Source organism: Marmota marmota, unplaced genomic scaffold, assembly GCF_001458135.2.
Source record: "Marmota marmota marmota unplaced genomic scaffold, marMar, whole genome shotgun sequence".
Classification (NCBI taxonomy): domain Eukaryota; kingdom Metazoa; phylum Chordata; class Mammalia; order Rodentia; family Sciuridae; genus Marmota; species Marmota marmota.
Genome location: NW_026000174.1, coordinates 25006204 through 25028969, shown reverse-complemented (window position 1 = coordinate 25028969; position 22766 = coordinate 25006204). Strand labels below are relative to the sequence as shown.

General features: G+C 51.7%; 1 protein-coding gene across 1 annotated transcript in view; it reads left to right on the top strand.

The window, feature by feature from the left end:
* The window catches only part of Dkk3 (dickkopf WNT signaling pathway inhibitor 3), a 48519-nt gene extending 26108 nt beyond the window's left edge, over positions 1–22411 (top strand). The window contains exons 4-7 of the mRNA XM_015477635.2: positions 17562–17654; positions 18807–18951; positions 19885–20041; positions 20951–22411. Coding sequence (XP_015333121.1) covers positions 17562–17654; positions 18807–18951; positions 19885–20041; positions 20951–21167 — 612 coding nt within the window. The 3' untranslated portion in view covers positions 21168–22411. The remainder of the gene's footprint in view (positions 1–17561; positions 17655–18806; positions 18952–19884; positions 20042–20950) is intronic.
* Positions 22412–22766: the final 355 nt, after the last annotated feature.

Here is a 22766-nt window from a genome sequence, read left to right as displayed (position 1 = left end):
ATTTATTCATATGTGTGTTATTATTTTTTTGAAGCTATTGTGAATGGAATTGTTTTTCTGATTTCTTTCTCAAAAGGTTCATCGTTAGTCTATAGGAAAGCTATTGACTTTTGTACGTTGATTTTGTAACCTGCTACTTTGTCAGATTTGTTTACTAGCTCTAATAGTCTTTTGGTGGAGTGTTTTTTTTTTTTTTTTAAGGAAATTGAGGGAATTCTTTGGAATGCATATTTTTAATTAATCTTTGTATTTTGTGTGGGTGTGCTGGTAAACAAATTCAGAGGTTTGAGCATGCTAGACAAGAGCTCTACCCTTGAGCTACATCCCCAACTCTCTTTGGGATGTATTTTTAAAAGAGGATACTAAATTGGCAGCACTAGAACCATGGTTCTTACTCCTGGATGTACATCAGAATGGCTTTCCTTGTCTACTCAGAATTTGATAGGAAGAGAAATGCATTTTTATTTTCACTAACTTTTTTTTTTTTTTTGGTTATAAATGGACACAATACCTTTTCTTTACTTGTTTACTTTTTACGTAGTGCTGAGGATCAAACCCAGGGCCTCACACATGCTAGGTGAGTGTGCTACCACTGAGCCACAACCCCAGCCCCAAACTTTTAAATTATATGTTACATTTACATAGAGGCTATCAATCATAGTATTTTAGCTGTACCTGTAAGCCAATACCAATCACAAATATTTTTGCATTCTCTTTATGTTGTTGCGTTCTTGAAATAGTGTGTATGCGCATCACTACTTAGAAATTAAGAGAGTTGTCAGACCTGCCATTAGCTCTTAGTCTCCTGTGTATAAATAAAGAAGCCTGTAAAATATGATAGCTCCAAATATTTTGATGCTTGTCAGTGGTGCAGTTCTCTTCCTTTGTAATTTTGGGTGCTTTCCTTTCTCCATCCAAATGCTTTATTCTGTGAAGGGGCCCTCCGGCTTTATCTAGCTGCCAAGGGAGCCTTCGAGGGCCTCTGGGTGACTCAGACATGGCCTTATGGACAGTGGGGAGGTTGTTGAAGGGGTCCATCTGGTTCTATCACTGTTGCTCCTGGAGACAGGAATTAACCCCTGTTTCTCTGAGTAAAGTCAGCTTCTCCACTCGGGTGGTTTGGCTCCTAAGGCCTGGGAAGGACAATTTGCAGGAAGCTGAATTTTGGAAAAAAATTCCTGACCACTGACCTCATAGGGGGCCTTGAGAAGGCTGGGGTTGGGATCCATTTCAGACGTAGGAATCTTCAAGACCCAGGTAGCCCAGTTGGTGAGCCATACAGACCTGCTGCTCAGGACCTCATTGAAGACTAACCTATCTCTTAAAGGCCCAGGCCTCCGGCTGTAGCACCTGCCTCTCAAACCATCTCCTGCCTCCCACTCCCTTATAGTCCAGCTCAAGGATGCAGATGTGACATGCAGAGGAGGTTACTGATGTGTTGGGGAACCATAGGCACCCTTACTGGAGTCTTGTTCTTCCTTAGAGAAGATTCACCTGCCCCACCAAAGGCTCCAGCCCCAAGCCTTTGGGATGGATGAAGATGAGAAAGATGAGCTGGTCTTCGTTCCCCCTTGATTCTCCAGTGAATGAGTCTAGCTGTATACACTCTAATATTATGTGGACACTGTCTCCAAGTCCTAAGCATGTATGGGCATGACACATTCATTACTTTCTTCCCGAGGCAAGGAAAAATAGATTCGAGGGTTTGGGTTAGGCCACTTCAGCTCCCTGACTCATCAAAACAGTAAACAAGAAACCAGCCGAGTGAACATGGAGAAATTGTGTGCAACCCTGTGATGGAGGGAGTGTCCTTAGCCCACCATGTGACTGACCACAGAGCCCTCTGAGGGCCTGGCTGCCTCTTGTCATTACTGAACAGGACACGCAGCGCTTTCACCCTGTCCCTGAACCTTCAGCCCCCCTTTGTTCTTTCCTTGAATGAAGGATAAAGGGATTGCACAACCCGTCACATGAGCAACCCCGGGCTTAGCTGGGTTCAGGTCAACAGTGGGAATGTGACTAAGCCTCGCCCTAGGAAGTGCTGGGTTTGAAAGAAAGGTGATTTCATTAGGGCTTATGGGGTTTTCTGAGGGAGGAGACACAACACTGTGGCTACCCAGAAGGCCCTGAACGCCAGACCTGTCATATCAGGGCATCATCCTGGCCCATGCCCAGAGGTCAGGAGACCATGAGAATGTGAAGGCCAGGGACACACTGCCAGGATGGTGGCTCCGCTGCTCTCTGAGGCTGAGCATTGTGGTCTGGGGTGGATGCCAACAGTGGGTGTACCTCCTGTTCTGGGTGTCAGTGCTGTACAGAGCGGCCAAGTCCTCCAGGACTGGGGCGAGGGGCTGCAGGACCCGGATGAAGACCTGAAGACCTGAGCCATACTGCTTTTTTCACCCCTGAACCAGAACAGGAGGACAGGGAGGGTGATGGAAAACAGCCCAAGGTGGCCCTGTGTGGGGGTGAGAGTGTGGAGGGGGGTAGATCAGGGGCAGCCCTCAGACCAGAGTCACACGGAAGCTCATGGGAGACACTCCTGCTGTGACTTCCAGAGATGACTCCTTGGAGATCTGCCATGACACTCCAAAAGCTTGTCACCATTCCCTGGATGGGACTCCTCCTGGTCTCCTTCCAGGAGAATTGTCACCACATCCCCAAGATACTGAAGTCAGAAACCACTCATGACTCCTCAGATACGTGATGACCCCAGAGAGCCCACATCACTCCCTGGATGTGGCTTCTGAGGGCCATTGTCCATTGCCCAGAATTTTTTATTAATTAAGAGAGAAGCATGAAGTCCCTCACTGTGGGCTTGCAGCCTGGGGGTGGGGGTGTCTGTGCCTGAGAGAATAGCCATGACCCCGGGAGCCACCTCCAGTCCCTGACCCAGTCACATGGCCATCATCAGGGAATGGCCCCTCTGAGGCTCACTGGGGTTCATAGGCACCTAGCTCCACCTGAACCTGAACAGCGAGGGGAGGTGACTAGTCAGGAAAAATGGCATCTCACTAGTGTGGTCTCCGGAGAAGCCAAGAAGGTCAAGGAGGGCCAAAGTGGAGGTTAAGATTAGGTGAAGTCAGCCACCATGCTATAAAGTGACCAAGCAGAGAGGTCTGGGATCAGATTCCTCTCTCTGAATGAGTGCCTGAGATTGCTGTGGAAACGTAACTTGCCATGTTGTGTTCCGGTGCCTTCTCCTCAGCCTCCTGCAGGGAAGCAGTCCCTGCTCATAGGCACCCACAGTCCTGTGGAACCCTGAGATCACCAGATCACAGTCCCCTGAAGGAAGATGGCGAGCAAAGGGCAAGCTGGGGTGCACTGTGTTCTGGTTGTCTGTTACCCCAAAACCTCACCCATTCATTGTGCTCCTGGGTTTTGTAAGTCAGGAATCTGGACAAGGTACCCTGGGTTGGTCTGTCTCTGAAACCTCAGACCCGAAGCCAGGGGAGCCTCATGACCAAGGCCGGAATCACCTAGAGGCTCCTGTCGTGTCAGATGCTGGCCACTGCCCAGGGTCTATCCGGGGCCGCTGGCCTCTCCATGTGGCCTGGACTCGCTCACAGTGTGGTGACTTTGTTCAGAGGGCAGGCGTCTGAGGAAGGAGAAGCAGACAAGCTGAGCTGCCTCATGACCTGGCCTTGAAAGTCCAACCGCATCTTCTGCTCCACGTGTAGTGTGTTAGGAGTGGGTCATGAGAGCCTGAGTGCCTCCTGGCGTGGGGACAGGACGGCTGGGGGTGGTCTGCTGTCCTTCCAGTTTCCTCCTGCCTCCTATTCTGGAGAAATTCACTTCGTCCAAAGAGGCTATAAGTGCTGTGGTACAAGAAGGGGCCAGTGGTTCAAGGGAAGGTCTGGGGGCTTTGGGGATGGAGCACATCTTGCCTTGGGTTGCCTAGAGAGGCCATGGACCAACCATCCACAGGTCAGGACCCTGCTGCTGGACAGGGTCACTCCTCAGATTGCATAGTCACTCCTAGTCTTCCCAACCTGGATGTCGGCTTCCCCAGTGTGAGTTGTGGCCAGTCTTATAAATACCTGGAGGCCTTTGACTTACTGTTCTCTTCCCCAACTTTCCCCCGGGTGGATACAGCAGGCCAGGGCAGCACCAAGGAGAAAGGTGCAGCTGCCCATTGGGGAGAGCCAGGGAAGTTTTCAGATTGGAGGAGACACCGGAGCTGCTCCTTGGAGATGAATCACCAGATGAGGCAGGTGAGGGATTCTAGAGGCATGGGCTCAAACCTAGACTTATAGGGACAGCAGGTTGGGAACTGACCCTAGAAATCTTTGTAGGCCATGCAGAGTTTGAACTCCAGATTCTGGTTGGTAGAGTAGGTAGTAGGACATCCTCAGAATGAAGGTCTTATTGGGACTCAGAGCATTGGTGAATTTGCTAGAGTCCAGGACCCTTGAGCCCTGCAATTTGCAGGGGTGAGGAGCATCTTTTTCCAGGGAGGAATGTTGAGACTCCATCTGGGATACACTCTATGTGGTGTCAGGATCCTTGAGAAGCAAGGCTGGTCTGAAGGTTTCTGGGTAGGTGAAAATCATGGCCAGGGGAGGATGAACTTGTTGTAGGACACTTCATGGGTTCCGGGCTCTGCTTGGTGCAGTCAGGGCAGAGAGTTCCCTAGTGACAGAACTCCAGGCCCCCCTCCCTGGTCACTGGGGGACAGGCCTGTTTTTAACTTGCTCCTTCCTGTCACATTATTTTATTATGTCCCTATCACAGATGCCGACTGACTGTTCCCAGGGCCTGGAAGGCGGCCTGCCTCCTCCAATTATGTGTTGATTGAATTAGTCCAACCTCAGCCTTCTCCAGGGCCCCTCAGCTGGCCCGGCTTTCAGAGCAATTATGATCAGGGAGGTGTATAATCAGGTTTGCGTTTTGGATGATAATTGGGGCTGCGGTAAGGAGCCTGGTGGAGAGAGAGGGAGGGTGTGACCTGGGGATTAGGGGGTGTTTGCGAGGCACAAAGCTCTCTGCTACCTGCAAGGAAACCTCACTCTTATTTCTGAGCTTAAGGCAGACCCTCACATCACCAGACTCCTTCCCACGCTCCACCCTTAGCAGGAGCTGGCCTCAGTGGGGACAGGGACACTCCCTAGGAGGGTGGAGGAGAAAAGGAGCAAGGCCAGCTGTCTCTGGCACTCAGCACCTTCTCCAGGGACCCAGGTCCAGATTCTGCTCCTGGAAACCTGGCAAGAACTTGGCTCTCGCTGCTGCTACGGAAGCTTTTCTCCTGGAGTCACCTGTGGAACTTTGGTCACCCTGGGCGTGGCCTTCTGTGCTGTGCTGGAGGCCTGCGGGCTTGCAGCACCCAACTTGAAGAGAGCCCCAGTGGCTGAGGGGCTGCGCCTGGGACATCACTCCTGCTCTGCTGGTGTGGCTGGGGGGGCACTGGTGGGTCGGGTGCTCCCTGATAGCTGGGAGAAGACTGGAGCGGCTGGGGACAGTCTGTGCCTTCCCCTGTGTGGTAGTTAGCCTTCTGTTGCTGTGAAGAGCAACTTACAAGCAGGAAGGTTTATTTTGATCGTGGCTTTGCTTGGCTCTGTTATCTTTGGGCCAGTGGTGAGGCAGAGCATATGATGGGGACTTCGGTGGAACAAGGCCACTCGCCTCGTGTCAGCTGGGAAGCAAAAAGAGGCAGGATAGGGTCCAGGTTCCAATAGTCCCCTGGGGGCCCACACGGAATGACCTATCATTCTCCACCAGGCCCTGCCTCCCAAAGGGCCGCAGGCTGCTAACCAAGCCTTTAGCATATGGGCCTTGGGGGAAATTCCAGAACCAAACTGTGAGCACCCCATATGGGGAGTTCTCCTCCTCACTTCTGAGACTGCTCTTTTTATTATTTTTATTTGTTCATTTTAGTTATACATGACGGTAGGGTGCATTTGGACATACCATATATCCATGGAGTATAACCCAGTTCTGTGGTTGTACATGCTGTGGAGTTACACTGGTTGTGCAGTTATGTCCAGTTCATTCTACTGTCTTTCCTATATCCATCCCTGCTCCCTTCCCTTTCCCCTTTGTCTAATCCAGTGAACTTCTATTGAACTTCTATTCTTTCCTACCCCGGCCCCCTTATGATGACTTAGCATCTGCATATCAGAGAGATCATTTGACCTTTGTTTTTTGGGGGGATTGGCTCATTTCACGTAGCATGATACTCTCCAGTTCCATCCATTTATCAGTAAATGCCATGATTTCATTCTTCTTTAAAGCTGAGTAATATTCCATTGTGTACATATACCACATTTTTTTTTATCCATTCACTTGTTGAAGGGCATCTAGGTTGGTTCCACACTTTAGCTATTGTGAATTGAGCTGCTATAAACATGATGTGGCTGTGTCACTGTAGTAAGCTGATTTTAAGTCCTTTGGGTATAAATCGAGGAGTGGGATAACTGGTTCAAATGGTGGTTCCATTCCAAGTTTTCTAAGAAATCTCCATACTGCTTTCCAGAGTGGTTGCACCAGTTTGCAGTCCCACCAGCAATGTATGAGTGTGCCTATTCCCAACATCCTCACCAATATTTACTGTTGCCTATATTCTTGATACTTGTGAGGCTGCTCTTTTTACCCCACATTGAAAAGCTCATGGACAGGATCTGATGGGGAAGGGCTAAGCCATTAGGGACACCCAGCCTGTGCCTGTCTCTGGCCCCTGGTCGTCCTCTGTGCTATCTGATCTAGTGTTAAGAGTCAGCCAGTCTGGGTTCACCTCTCAGCTCTACCTCTCACTAGCTGTGTGACTTTGGGCAAGTTACTTAGCCTTTCTGAGGCTAGTTTTCTCATCTGTAAAACAAAAAGGAATAATAATAGTAATAGTGAATTGTATCCATGGATTGTTTTAAAGTTTACACTCTGGCATACAGAAAGCATGGTATAAATATTGGCTGCTGTGACTGTGATTGCTTTATGACAGTCACTGCCATCATATGGAATCCGAGAACTTTTCTCCAAATACAGAAGCTGTGCCTGCAACAACCCCCCCTGAGGTATAGGACAGAGCCTGGGATGGCAGAGGGGTGGGACAACCCTTCTGGGCCTCCTCCCTTGGATTGCTGGGTGGTCTTTGCTTAGCCAAAGGTCCAAGGTCAGGAGGGGGCTCCTGGATGTCCTTGTTGACCAGTTTCATGGCTGTTTTTGAGGCCACCCTTCTTCCTGTGGCCACTGGCTCCTTCTCATCCTCCTGCCTAAGGCTTCTAATTAACATCCCTGCAGAACCTTCCCATTTACCTGGATCCGCAGGTAAAATTCTGTGTGATACTAAAATAATTTCTAATATAAGTCTGTCCCATGTAAAAAATAGGGAATAGTGTACTGAAGTATTATTTTTATTTTTCTTACCTGAAATGCAAATTTCACTGGGTGTCTGATATTTTTAATTGAGAAATCTGGCAATCCTGATTTGAGTCCCCTAACCTAAGGGGCGATCGACGTAGGACAAAACAAGATGTCAGGCCAGGGGTGGGCAGGACTGGGTCCTTCCTTACACCAAGTCCGGTGGGTGGTGGCAGTGCCGCAGGGCAGGGCCTACACGTTTGGACCTGAAGTTCTGTCCCCAGCCTGCTCTTCCGCGTGCAGAATGTGACCTGTGCTAGGTGTGCTGGGCAGGACGGACCCACACAGGGCACAGCAGTCCTCCGCTCCCCCACCGTGTGCCTCTGGAGTAAGGGCTGAGGCTGTGCAGCTTTGACCCTGAGGCTGGGACCCTGGACAGGTGTCGGGGGAGCCGGCAGGGTGGCCTCTAGGCACCATTCCCGCTCAGGCAGGGCGACAGGCACACAGCTGATTAGACTCAGCCACAGGAAGACGTTTCCTTTGGAATGAGCTCAGTTCCCTAGAGGGAGCACTGAGCACTCCAAGAATGTGTTGGGAAGCTCCGGGAGCCTGGGGCGGCCCTCTGTGGCCTGGCAGCAGGACAGGGTCCTGGTGTGGGGGGCAGCTTCTCTGTGGAACAGTTGCTCCCCAGCCTGCAGACTCCTGGGCCTGAAGGGGGCTTCCTGAGCGATGGAGAGAGGAGGCCGTCGAGGAGGCCAACGGGGAATTGTGCTGTATTGTGGGGCGAGAGGAGAGGGGGAGGAGGAGGGAGAGGACTTCAAGGGCATTTCCCAAGTGACCAGGCACTCAAGGGCTGGGAAGGGGACATACTCCATGCCTAAGTCCAGCTGTGGACACATTCTCTTCCCTGGCTTGTGTGACATGGGGAATCGGTAGGAGCAGCCCAGGCTACTGTGGAGGCTGGCACTTCAGGACAATGACAGCTTCAGTTCCCAGTGCCCACCTGGAGTTTCCACAGGGCGGCCTCTGCACGCAGGGTGGGCTGGAGCCTCGGGAGGGCGCCTGCCACCCTGCGCTGGCTGTTTCCAGTGCGGCATCCAGGAAAGACTGCGGGCCCGGCCGTGTCCCAGACAGGTGTACAGTTAACAGGCTCCCAGAGCTGGCTTTGTCTGAAGGTCCAGAAAAAAAGCCTCCCAAGAATGGAGGAAATTGACTTAGAAATTCCTAGAATAAAGGGAGGCCGCCCACCACCTCCTGGGCACCCTTTCTAGCCCTCCAGGTACCTTGCTCCAGGGTCAGCCTCGGGGACCTGCCTTCCCACAGTGGGCTGGGTTGGCAGCCCCATCCCTGAGAGCTCCAGAGCTTCTTCCTGCCCCATGTACCACCTCCTGTCCCCTGCCTGAGCTCTCAGCCCAGCCCATCCATCCCCCAGAGTCTGGCCTCATCTCCAGAGAGCCTTGGGTTAGGGTCAAGTGGAGCTCTGCCCTTACCCACGACCTTGGCAAGCAACTTCGCCTCTCTGCCTTCTTCCTTATCTGAAAGTGAGGCTTCTTTTTTTATATTTTTTTATTTGTTCTTTTTAGTTATGCATGACAGTAGAATGCATTTTGACATATCATACATTCATGGAGTGTAACTTCCTATTCTTGTGGTTGTACATGATGTGGACTTACACTGGTTGTGTGTTCATATGTGAGCATGGGAAAGTAATGTCGGATTCCTTCTACTGTCTTTCCCATTCCCATCCTCCCTCCCTTTCCCCCACTTCTCCTTGTGGGATCTGGTGATCTCTCCTGCCCCCATTGTAAGTTAGCATCCATATATCAGAGAGAACATCAGCCTTTTTGTGTTTTTTTTTGGGGGGGAGGGGTTGGGGATTGGCTCATTTCACTTAGCATGATAGTCTCCAGTTCCATCCATTTACTTGCATATGTCATAATTTCATTCTTCTTTATGGCTGAGTAATGTACTATTGTGTTTATCTACCACATTTTCTTTATCCATTCATCTGTTAAAGGGCACCTAGGTTGGTTCCATAGCTTAGCTATTGTGAACTGAGCTGCTATAAGCATTGATGGGGTTGCATCACTGTAATATGCTCATTTTAATTCCTTGGGGTATATGCTGAGGAGTGGGATAACTGGGTCATACCAAGTGTTCTGAGGAACCTTCATACTGATTTCCAGAGTGGACGCACCAATTTGCAGTCCCACCAGCAATGGACGAGGGCACAAAAGTGGGGCTTCTTTTACTCGCTTTAGAAGATAAGATGGTGCGAGGATGAGATGGGGATGCTGGACGGGCCTAGCCTCCAGCGTGGATTGAATTGTGTCACATTTTCTTACCCTCTGTCCTCCTGGTTTTGCTGGCCAGTCTGGGCCCTCCTGCAGTGAGGTGCCACTGTCCCCCTCCATTTTGTCTCCACCCCACAACAGAGGGCTCTGGGACCGAAGCAGGAGTTTGTGTGGTGATGAGGGACAGAGCCCAACTCAAGCTCCGTGTCCCTGCCTTTCAGTGAAAACAAGTGCTCATTCCACAGAGTGAGGCCCGTCAGCCCACCTGGGGCTCACCGTTGTTGCAGCCTCCTGAGACCGCCCTGGGCTTACCCCGAGTTAGGCCCTGCAGGTGGAGATGCACTCTAGGAGCCCAGAGGCTGGAGGCACCATGAACATTACTCTTTTAATATACCCAACAACTTCCTGACAGTCCCCATTCTACAGATAACAGAACCGAGGCAGAGATGCTCGGGGTTTTCCCAGGATCCCCTGGCTTGTCAGGGAAGCTAGATTTGAATCCAGGCCTGGGCCCTGGAGCCTGTGTGTCACTCCCATGTGGCCCCAGGGACACTCGTGTCATGCAGCAGTGTGGCAAGTGCAGCGCTTCTGGGGAAGTGTGGGGTCCCAGTGGGGAAAGGTGCATTCCTTGACCTCTTGTGATGTTGGCACTGACAGTCCCCCAACCCCAGCCTGCCCGCAGTCCTGGGAGAACCTGGACTTCATTCATTCCACCCCTGTATCCCTTCAGCTCATCCTGGGAGCAATTGTGGCCTAGAACTACCTCCCCCACCCCAGGAAAAGCCCAGCCACAGACAACGAGCCCCACCCAAACCTTGAGTCACTGCTGAAGCATAGGGCTCCCTGATTGACTGAGGTCTCAACCAGGGAACACTGTTCTGCCCATAAGGCTCAGCATCTTGAATATGCCTGTGGTTCCCCACTAGCCTGTTCTTGTCCCAGCAAGAAGATGGTGGATGCTCAGGAGTAGAGCTGGATGTGTGTGAAAATGTGGGTGATGGGCTTGTTTGGAAGGAAGGGGGCCTGTATGAGTGTGAATTAGTGTACTAGTGCTGCTGTAACAAAGCACCACACACTGGTCTCTTAGCAGAAATTTATCCTCTCACAGTTCTAGAGGCCAGAAGCCCCAAATCAAGTTTTTAGCAGGTTGTTTCCTTGTGAGGGCAGGATGTCTTCCAGGCCTCTCCCCTTGGCTTATAGATGCCTTCTTTTCTCTGGGTCTTTTACCTTGTCTTCGGTCTGTGCATCTTTTTCCAAATTTTCTTTTTTTAACAAGGACAACAGTCCTATTGGACCTCATTGTAACTGATTGTACCTGCAATGTGTCTCCAAATAAGGTCACATTCTGAAGTATCAGGGGTAGGATTTCAAAATAGGAATTTTGGGAGACAAGAATCCATATCAGGGCATTTCAAGGCCTTAGGGGCAGTGGAAAGAGTGAGTGCATGGGCATCTGATGGACTGGTGTTGAATCCTGGCTTTTCTTCCCCCAATGATCTTGAGCTCTGAGGCTCAGTTTCCTCATCTGCAAAGTCAAGATTGACCCATAGAAGCCCTGAGCCGGTGGCCTCACACAGACGCCTTGGAAAACCTGGAGGGATTTGTTTGTGGTCCCTCCCTCTCCCCCAAATTTGTTTCTGCTTCCTGGGAGCCTCCCTCTTCTGATAAACCCCGAGCTGGAAAATCAAAAGCGCAGAACGGCTCCTTTGCCATTTTCCACTATTTCATGATGGTGCTAAAGCACTGGTACAGTGTCCAGGCCCAGTGTCCCTGCCAAATGCACACTGCCTTCCCAGTCCCGCTTGCCCGCTGGCTTCTGAACTTTCTAAATATAGCTCCTTCCCTGGGACAACAAAGAAACCATCCTTGGAATGGCTGCAGTCCCCATAACCAGCTTCTGGGCCGTCTGTCAGGGAGGGAGGAGTCGGGGAAGACCTAGTGACTGGGACTTAGAGCAGCCCTGAAACCCAAGCCACTGGCTTTTGTCATCCAGCCTTAAAGACATGTAGGCCCAAACGCCCAGAAGCTATGGCCTTGGCTCTCTGTCTCTGGGGATATGGGGAGCCCAGGGCCCGGCCAGGCAGGCTCTGTTAAACTGGGACTGAGCAAGACATTGGTTCACAGTGGAGGGAGAGCAAAGTGAAGATCTCCTCTGAAGAGATGGGAAGGGCCTGTCTTTAGGGACTTCCAGGGCCACCTCTGACAAGCCAGGTGACTGGGCAGATCCTTCACCTAAAGTCTCAGTTTTTACATCTGCGAGATGAGACAATAACCATGTTGATTTGATCAGAGGGAATCTGTACCACTTGGTGGGAACCCATAGCCCTGCTGTGATGGATGGCTGTTGTATGTAGCCTCTGCTCAGTGTGCTGCCTTCCCCACCCTGCAGTCAGCTTCTGGGAAGCCCCACGTTCTGCCCTTGGCATGGGCCTTCCGTTCAGGCTCCCTGTGGAAAGGAGCCCCTCCTCCTATCCTGGGGCCTGAGAGGTGGGTGGTCCTGTAGAGTCTTCACTGTATATAACCTGAGACACTGAATGCAGAGCTCTGCCCCCTCGCCCCCCGACCCCACCCTGGCATTTACTGAGGAAGCAGCTGAGCTTCCCTGGCCTCTCACCTGGGCTCTGCAGCCAGCCTGGGCCCCGCTGGGTGCTGGTCCATTTAGTATCTTGGCTCAAAGGTGGACACACTCCTGAGCACAGGTAAAAGAAGTGGAACTTTTGAATAAAACCTGGATTACTAAGCTTGGGGCCTGGCTATGCCTATCACATGTCCTCCCCTCCCACCTGCTCAGTTCTGCTAAGGTCTGAGGACCTGCAATCTTCCTTGGATTGGAGATACCTAGAAAGGCGGGACCTACCCCTCCTGCTAAGGGGGCCTCAGGAGAGACCTGTAGGAACAACCTTACAGGAGGAAAAGCCAGTCCTTCTATAGTGAGAGGCCACTCTGCCTCAGGACTTTCCTCCTGTGAGAGTACACACAGGCTGCTGCTGACCTGTTTGACACCCTCTGGGAAAAAGTCAGGACTAGTTGTTCAGTCCCCAGGGTTGACAGGGACAGAGCTGTAGAGCTGTTGAGGAGGCATCAGGCCCCTGCCATTTTAGACCTGCCTTTCTGCTGACAAGCTGGGCCCCTGCGGGGCTGTGCCAGGGAATCAGACATCGGAGGGGTGAGGGAGGGTGCAGCCGTCTGTTGCCATGGCCACCATTCACAGAGCACTAATTCAACACAACAGCTCTGGAAATAGCCTCTGCTATCGGCCTTGTTTTTGTATTAGAGGTAGAATCAGCAGCCCAGGGTCATACTGCTCTTAAGGGCAAAACCAGGATTCAAAGCACCTGGGATTTCTAATGTGATCAGGATTCTTCCCAAGCGTTGCCAGGTTCTAACGGGAAGGACCATTGTGCATCCACCCAGGCAGGCTGGTGGGCTAGCTTGAAACAAAACACGGGGTTTTCTAGAGGGAAAGCAGGTCTCTCTTTCAGTTTTTACATCTGCGAGATGAGACAATAACCGTTCCTGGAGGTCTCACACACATATCAGCTAAGGAAACCAGTTGCTTTAATGTGTTTGGATTTTTTCAGAGGTCTCTGGCAAGCTTCCATGCCCCCCAATTTTTCCATTGTTTGAAAACAATGAATCGCTTCACTGTGGCTTTGCAGGGGATGCCTTGCCACACACAGAGGCCCACTGGGGAAAGGAAGCTATTCCTGGGATGGCCATGGACATGTCCTATGTGGGTAAATGTAACAGCAGGTTCTCAGGGGATTGGTACAGGAAGGATCCTAGCTCATAGTTTTCAATTAAAGACCTGGAAAAGGAAGCATATAGTTTGTAGTGAGAGTTCCAAATCCACAAAGAATTTTGGGGGAAGAGGAAGCCAATTTAATGGAATGCCTATGTTCTTTGCTTTGATTTCCAAATCATTGCTAGGGATGAGCGTTTGCACCCTGTTTGCCACAGTGGCAGCAAGTGGCTTCATCCATTCAGCACTTACCCACTGTGTGCCCATTTTGTGCCAGATGATGTGCAGGACACAGACACACATGTGATATTCCATTCTGCTTTTAGAAAGTGGGATTGTGTAATTCTAATACGGGCATGCTATACTTTCTGACATATTGTAGAAATCACTATGCAAAGAGGGCCACTCCATTCATTTTAAGGTCAACCTGGAGACACTTCTCCATACAAATGACTCTGGAATAATCAGTTCCCTTTCATTGGTCATTTCTGTTAGTTCTGGATTATGAATAATACAACAGTGTGGCCTCAAACATCTTTGTTTTCAGATATTTGCATTGAGGACAAGTGTTTCTTAGAATGGATACCTGGAAGGAAAATCACCTTGATGTGTACATTAGATTTTTGATAGATGCTGATGAATTGCCTGCAAGATTTAAAAAAAAAAATCTAGCTCAATATTAATTACCTCCAAATCACCTGGAAATGCCCATTTCCTGAAACTCCTACCAACCCTAGATATTATATTAGTTCCTGTTGATGCTGTAACAAACTACCACAACCTTGATGGTCTAAAACAATACAGACTTATGATGTTACATTTCTGTAGGTCAGCAGTCCAACCTGGTCTCACTGGGATAAGCCCATAGGATGGGCAGAGCTGCATTTCTTTTGGGGAGCTGTAGAGGAGAGTCTGTTCTGGACCATGACCCTTTCTGTCTGGAAACCCAGCAGTGACCAGTGGAGCATCTGTGACATCTCACATGACATCAGTCTGACACTGACTGATCCTTCTTCTCTCCCCTTTCCCATGTCTAAAGCCCTTTATAATATCAGGCACAACCTAGGATACAGTGCCTGTGTTCAGATTGTAATTCAGATTTAGCAACCTCAATTCCATCTTTCCCCAGAACATCCACAGATTCCATAATCCCTGTGGCTCAGGAGGATGAGACAAAGAGTTCAAACCCTGCCTCAGCAATTTAACAAGGTTCCTAAATAACTCAGTGAGACCCTGTCTCTAAATGAAATATAAAAAGGGGGCTGGAGATGTGGCTCAGAGATTAAGTGCCCTTGGGTTTCAAAAAGAAAAGAAAAAAAATTCCAATCCACAAATTTCTGTTGCTATAAATTTTCCATTTGTACCCTTTGTCTTCTTTTCTACCGTGTTGCCTTCCCCCGCCCCCTTGCCAGATGAATTATGAATTCGTTGAGCACAATACCTTTCTTTTATTTATTTTTATGTGGTGCTGAGGATTGAACCCAGTACCTTGCACATGCCAGGCAAGCGTTCTACCACTGAGCCCCAGCCCCAGCCCCGAATTATGAATTCTTTAAGAGCAAGGACTTTCTCATTTTCCCGTTTGTGTCTCCAGAGCCTCAAAATGTAGCCAGATTCATAAAAAGGTTTCAAAGCCTGTTGGTCCTTCCTTCCTCCCAAATGTCATCCTTCCTACTCCATTCTCTTGCTGTTCTGCCTTGGAGAAAAATGTCAGGAAGTTTCCTGCTGAGCTGCCTACATTGGGTCTGTAAGGGAGGGTGTGGTGGGCTGACACAACGAATGTCTTGTGATCTACACTCAGCCCTCTGGATCCCTGGGTTCCACATCCGCAGATTCAACCAACCTCAGATGGAAAACATTTTCAAAAATTGTGTTTGCACTGAACATGTACAGACTTTTTTCCTGACATGTGTGATTCCTTGAACAAGACAGTAAACCACTTATTTACGGAGCATTCACATTGTATGAGGTGCTGTAAGTAATCTAGAGATGATTGAAAGTGCTCAGGGGGACATGTGTAGGTTATATGCAAATTCTATGCTGTTTTATATAAAGGACTTGCGCATCTGTGGATTTTGGTACCTGTGTTCTGAAACTGATAATTGTATTTACAGCCACATGGACTTCTCTTGCCACCACGGGGTCCTGGGTCCAGCCAGGTCCTACCTAGCTCAGCCGCTTAACTTGGGCCACCCCCGTCAAAGCCTGCTCAGCAATAAAAACAGCGATGGCATCATTCCTGACATTTGAGGCTTGCTGAGAGAGTGGCAGGAACACAGCCTCACCTGCTCTGTTTAGGGGGGAGAGTCCTGGTTGCTGAGCTGCCAGCACCTTGCAACATTGATCAGCGGTCCCAGAGTGGCAGGAAGGGGACTGGTGGCAGCTACTGGGCTGAGATAAGTGGGACCTGAGGGAGATGTGCAGAAGAGTAATTTTAGGTCATTTTTAGACTATTAGGCAGTGTATTCTCTTTTGACTTTTTTCAAAATCACAGTAAAGAATTGCTTGTTAGTCAATATGGGGGTCAGTCTGAAGCTCCTGGTGAGGTGGTGACTTGGACCTGCCTTTGCTCTGGCTGCCTGCTGTCCTCCAGAGGCGCTGTGTCCAGGGAGGCTGTTCTAGTCAGCTATTTTGCTGCTGCGCCTAAAGGATCTGACCAGAACAACTGTAGAGGAGGAACAGATTATTTGAGGGCTCACGATTTCCGAGGTCTTAGTCCATCCGTAGAAGGCCGGCTCCATCCTCAGGGCTCCAGGTGAGGCTGAACATCATGGCAGGAGAGGGTGGCCGAGGAGTGCAGCTCACCTCATGGTGACCAGGAGGCAGAGAGAGAGAGACCTCACTTTCCAGATACAAATATATACCCAAAGCCACACCCCAATGCCCACCTCCTCCACCCACACCCTGCTTCTGAGTTACCACTCAGTTAATCTCTACTGGGGAATTAAATCACTGTTGGGGTTAAAACTCCTAACACCCAATCATTTTAGTCTCTGCAGTTTTGGCCAGGGGATGCCCAGGCCTGGACCAAGGACAACAGCTCCTTCCCAATGATAGGGCTTCATTTCTTTGGCCACTTGGCCACAGCCTCTCTGTTGATTCCCAGTCTACATGTATACTTAGGTCCCTAGTACCTAGAGAGCCTGCCCATACCCATGGGCTCGCAGTGCAGAGGCGGGGACCAATTTAGATCCAGGTCTGCCCGTCTAGGCTTCTCCAGGATGCACTCCCTACCTGCTTACAGGTGGAGGATACACCGAAACAGAGGGGAGGCAGGTCCTCCTCTCTGCCAAGGCCTTTCCAGATGGTATGCTGGGGCCCCAGAACTCTAGGCCTCAGGGAACCTCGCTGCCCTCTGGATGCTGTATCTGGAGCCCTGAGCCCCTCTGCTCAAGAGCTGCTGGTGGGCAGTGTCCCTGTACCCTGCACTAGCTGGGTGCTCTGGGGGAAACCCTTGGCCTCTCTGAGCCTCCATTTCCTAGTTGGCAACATTAGGGAGGCAATGCCTATCTGCCACCTGCTGGGACAGTCCCCCAGTGGAGCCCAGCCTGCACTGGGGGGTTGATGGTTGTTCTTGTCATCACATTCCCCCTGTTTCCTGCCCTCCTTTCCATGCTTTGAAGTTGAGACCAGAGTCTGACTCAGGGGCGGACAGGCGTCCTTCCTCCTCCTCCCCTTCATCTCTCCACCTCGAGGAGTCGCCAGTCATGAGGAGAAAGCTCCTGCCCTGGGAGGCGGGACCCCAGCCCCCCTCCTCTCACGTCCAAGCTGGCAGCTGCCTCTGCCTCTTGCCAGGACACTGGGCCCAGGGCACCACAAGTGCTCCCCAGGCAGGGCTGCAGCCTTCAGGGCAGGAGGCCAGCGGCCCAGCCTCTGCTCCACTTCACAGGCATAGGGCCTGCTGGGCCTGGCCTCCAGCCCTTCCTGTGCAGCTCCCTGGGCCTGGAACTCATTAGCACTTTTTATTAGACCCATCTGCTGCCCGTGGAAGGCCAGTCTGTCTCAGCTCTGCCCGGGGCGTGTGGGCGGAGACTGCACACAGGCAGCGTGCGAATCGGGTGTGGCATCCTTGGTTCCAGGGGAGATGGGGAAGAGCAGCCAGCAGGCTCAGGGGTGTCTGAGGCCTGTAGGCCTTTCCTGAGCATCCGGGCCCGGGTTTCATCCCAGCCTTCCTGGGCTCTGTGGGTCGCAGCCCTGCATCTCACTGATGAGGCCCCCTCTGCCCTCCCCAGGAGTGCATCATTGACGAGGACTGCGGGCCCTCCAGGTACTGCCAGTTCGCTAGCTTCCAGTACACCTGCCAGCCGTGCCGGGAGCAGCAGATGGTAAGGATGCCCAGGTCTCCTGGGCTGCAGCACAAGGTCAGGGAAGCTGGGGGAGACGGCCAGGGGTCCCAGGGACTCTCAGATGGGCTCCTTTGGGATCCCTCTCCACCATCAAAAGGCTCCCTCGATGGTGGAGAGGGATCCCAAAGGAGCTGACTCTGGAATGACCAGGAAGTGACCAGTCTGGGATTGCAGGAAGCCATCTGCAGACCTGCTGCCACCCCTGGCCCACCCAGGATCTCTGGTCACAATGTCCCATGAATGGCAGAGAAGGGGAGGGAGGAGGCTCTACCCCTTCTCCTGGGATGACTCACTCTAGTAGACACAAGCAACACCCTCAGGCAGAGGAAAGGCAGCCGCTCTCTGTCCTCTGGGTTTGCAGCCCACCCCCAGATCAGAAGAGGGCAGAGGAGGAGCCAGGAGGCCAAAGCTCTCCCCTAATGGAGGTTCCACCGAGAAACGCTAGGTGGGCAAAGGACACTCTCCCCTCCACCCCACAGACGTTTTGGACAAAGCTGTGGCTCAGACTCCCTTGTCACTTGTCCAATACACAGCATGATGATTTGGAAAATAAAGCCTTTCTCACTGCTCTGCTCAGCCCTTCCGTGGTGAAGCAGCTGCTGTGATACCTCCCAGCCCACCCCACATCACTAGGCACACCACACCGACCCCACACTGCTCCCAGCTGCCGTTCTCTGTGTGGCTCCAAGCCCCTGGCACCCCTGGGCCATCCCCATCTGGGCTTACGGGCTTGGGCCTCACGCTTGGTCAGCTTATTGGAATCTTACAGCTGCCTGCATCTGGAGGCCTGGAGCCACGTCCTTCCTGACCTAGGGTCCTAATTGAAAAGTGGAAGGACCAAGTCTTGGGTGGGGCTCAAAGATGCTCAACTGTCCCTTGCAGACTCTCAGGCTGTGAAGGACTCACACATGACTCGTTAGGTGCTGTTTTTCCAACGTTTTGGCCCCTCGTGTCTTGACAGCCAGGCTCCCACCCCGGCCTCCTTGACTTACACTAAAGCCCACCCACCTAGGACCGCACTCTGTCTCTTCCTCCTTTAGCGAGAGTATCTGTGGCATCTTTGGGCCGGGCTGGGCCAGGCTCCTAAGGTCTCTGAGCTGTCACACTTGTTTTTCCCTCACCTCTCTGCAGCTCTGCACCCGGGACAGTGAGTGCTGTGGAGACCAGCTTTGCGTCTGGGGTCACTGCAACAAAAAGGCCACCAGAGGTGGCAATGGAACCATCTGTGACAACCAGAGGGACTGCCAGCCTGGGCTGTGCTGCGCCTTCCAAAGAGGTGGGTGGGCTCCCCTCTGAGTGCAGAGGAAGCTTGGCCCAAGTTCTGCCTGTCCAGGGCCTGCTGGAGCCATAGCCATGTCCCTTACACCTTCTCAGGGTCCCGTCTCCTGGGCGGGACCCACAATCTGAGCCTGAGTGGGAAGACCCTTTTTTCCACCCTGCTAATGTCTAGAAAATTAAATTCTTTCATGGTGCATGAGCCCAGGGCAGGAGGGTGTCCCCACATAGGCTGGACTCCAGCAGCCCCTCCCCGTCCCACTCCCTCTCCAGGCCCTAGAGGGAACACTGGCCCTGTCCCTCTCCCAGCTTCCATCCACAGTGTCTCTTCCAGGTGAGGCCTGCCCAGGCTCCCTCTGCTCTCACTAGTGTGGCCGAGAGCTCTCCTGAGCCACCTCCCCAGCTCTGCCTCCCCCAGCCCCACAGGGCCTCCAAGGACCTGCTGCTTCGGTGGTTTTCTGGAAGAACTGCCTTACAGGGTTACTCCCTGGGATCCACAGTAGCCCTGTCACCTTCCGTAACAGATAGACTCACAAGGCCTCATGGTCCCCTCCACTTCTCCCCCACCCCTCCTCTACCACCCTTTCCCTTTGACCTGACCCCAGGTCTTTGTAGGTGCTCTACCCAGACTTAATTTCTCCAGATTTTGTTCCCTAAAACCCAGCTCACTTATTCCAGGCAGACCCCCCCCCCCCNAGTATGCCCTAAATTTGCCCTCAGGTTTCAGCCAAGGGAACAGGTCTAGTTTCTCCTCCCCCGGGGGAAGTCAGGGAGGGGAATCATCTGTTTGCCCCTGTGTCCTTCCCCGTCACTCCTCCTGCGCCCATATCGCCATCTTGTTCCCTCTCATTCCACTTCTTCAATCCCGAGTTCACTTCGGGGGGTTGGGTCCATCTCTCTGTCCCTCCCTGTGCTTACTTTTGGCTGGTTCCAGGCCTGCTGTTCCCCGTGTGCACACCCCTGCCCGTGGAGGGTGAGCTCTGCCATGACCCGGCCAGCCGGCTCCTGGACCTCATCACCTGGGAGCTGGAGCCTGATGGAGCTTTGGACCGATGTCCATGTGCCAGTGGCCTCCTCTGCCAGCCCCACAGGTGAGTCCCTCCTTTAGGGACTGAGATAGGTGAAGTGGGGACTCAAGGGCAGGAGGTTTTGCCTGGGGAGATGTGGACTCAGCAGGGCAGGTTTAATTGGAGGTGTCCTTGGGTCACAGATTTGGGGCTCATCTCAAGGACTGAAGCTTCACAGGCGGATGACCCACAAGAGGGCATGGAGGAGAAAAGTTGAGGGCTGAGGAGGGAGCCCCGGAGATTTAGATGTAAACCCGAGTTGCGGGTGGACGTGCAATAGAAATAGCTAATTTATTTCCCCGGGCAATGGACAGGAAGAGAGAGTGCTGGTAGAGGGGCAGGAAGGAAATGAGGAGTGGGCGCTCAGGTGGAGGGCACCAGCAGTGTCAGGCTGCAGAGAGACTGATGCACCAGGGCTCAGACATGGCATCTCTGCACGCCTTCTTGTCCTCTGAGCAGCCTCAACTCAACCCCCTCTTCCACAGAATCCAGGGTGGCAGGGCAGACAACCCAGGGGTATCAGACATGGAGTCAGACCATGCTGCACTCAGGCTGCCTCCTGCCTGGAGGCCCAGGTGGGCAGGGGACTGAGAGGTCTTGTGTGGCTGGGAACTCCCAAACCCTGTCATCCTTGGGGCCTGTCCCTGGGCTGCTGAACCCAAGAGTCAGCCACAGGAAAACAAGCCTACAGCTGGAGTGGGGTTGCTGCCCCTTAGGACAGCCTCCCAGTTGACCTTCCTTCAGCCATCTTGTTTCAAGTAAGATGTTGGTATGAAGCGGAAGCTGTTGAAGAAGAGGTGGTGTGCGGGTGAGGCTGGAAGGTCCATAGAAATGGCAGCCTAGGGCCTCCCCTCTAGGCACCCCCATGCTTAGAGCCCAGCTTTGCCCGCGTGGGGAGAATCTTGGCTAAGTCCCAGCCCCGTCTTTCCCCAGCCACAGCCTGGTGTATGTGTGTAAGCCAGCCTTCGTTGGTAGCCACAGCCAAGACGGGGACAGCCTGCTGCCCAGGGAGGCTCCTGATGAGTATGAAGATGGTGGCTTCATGGAGGAGGTACGCCAGGAACTGGAGGACCTGGAGAGGAGCCTGACCCAGGAGATGGTGCTCGGGGAGCCTGCTGCTGCTGAGCTGCTGGGGGGAGAGGAGATTTAGATGCAAACCCGTGTCGCGGGTAGACGTGCAATAGAAATAGCTAATTTATTTCCCCAGGTGTGTCCCCTAGGTGTGGGCTGGCCAGGCTTTCCCCCGTGTCTTCTCCCCAGTAAACTTTCCCTCTGGCTTAACAGAATGAGGTGCTGTGCGTTCGTCCAGCTGCCCGCGGCTGCCCTCCACGCGTCACCGTGCTGGTGCTTGAGAAAGACCGGGCCTGGCAGGGTGAGGGCAGAACCCAGCCCCTGGGCCCCTGTGGGTGGGCAGGCATTATTTGAGAACTGTTGGAAGGGAAAAGGTGAAAAATGAGGTAGGGCCTGCCCTTGATGGGTTTTGGGGAGGCGTGGAGAAGGGTGCCCTGCTTTTGCAAACATCCACGTGGCAAAAACGCAACAACGGCCGTTCGCGAGGAGATCTTTCCACGGGCAGAGGCAGCTGTTGCAGGGATGCTCAGCTTGCCCCGCTTCACATGCTCATCCACTCGGCTGCTTCCCTCGGCTCCTACCTGGGCGTCAGGACGGCATTCTCATTCCCTCTCATCACAGCCTGTGGAGGAGGAGCATTGTTCTCTTCTCTTAAGGATCTTGGAGACTCAGAGACCACAAGTTACTTGCCCAAGTCACACAGCTAGTGAAGACCAGAGTGGGGTTTCACCCAGGGATGACTCCAAGCCCAGTGTTTTTCCAGTTACCCTACGCCCCACCAAACTCAGTGCCACCAACAGTACTTCTAAAAGGAAGGAGAATGAGATCTTTTTCTTTTGAGGCACATCTGATAGCTCTTTAAGATTGAAATTCTGTTAGAAATAGCAATATGGGGTAGCCATCATACTGGTGGAGACCAGTGGCGTGGACATTCCCCCTGTGGCCATTTGCATTAGTCATTTTGAAGGTATAGTATTTAAGTTAACTTGCAGAAAACACTGAGATAATGGTAGGGCAGAGATGATTAATGAAATTTGAAAAATCACTTAGCAGCAGCTGAAGGTCATTATTGACCACATGGAGCAAATAAAACAAAGCCAGGTTCTATGAAATATGGTTGTAATATTCAAACTGAGAACACTGAGCTGGATGTCATTCCACAAATGATATTTTCAGGTGCCAGGAATTGTTTCCATCATGTATTTGTTCAGAGTTATTAAATTTTAAAGTTGCACATGATTGTATAAGCATGCTTTCTTTGAGTTTTAAATTATGTATAAACACGTTGCATTTAGAAATCCAGTATAAATCACTTCGACTACACTTCTGTGGTTCTTGGACTTCATTTTTTTCTTCTGATTTTGAATAAATATAAAACCATTTCAGCCATAAACGATAAAATAGAAATGACCTGTACAAAACAGATTTCTTCCATAGAAGCAAATTTTCCAGACATCTGAAGCATACCTCCTTTAGGATCCAGATATTTTAGAAATCTTAACCATTTCTGGATCAGAATTAGGATTAAAAGTGTAACTGCTTCACTGTCTCCTGAAAGAACAAATGGAATAAGAGAGAGTGTGTGTGTTTGTGTGTGGGGGGGTCCTGGAGATTGAACCCAGGGGTACTTTACCACTAAGCTACAGCCCCAGACCTTTTACAAAAAAAAAAATTTTTT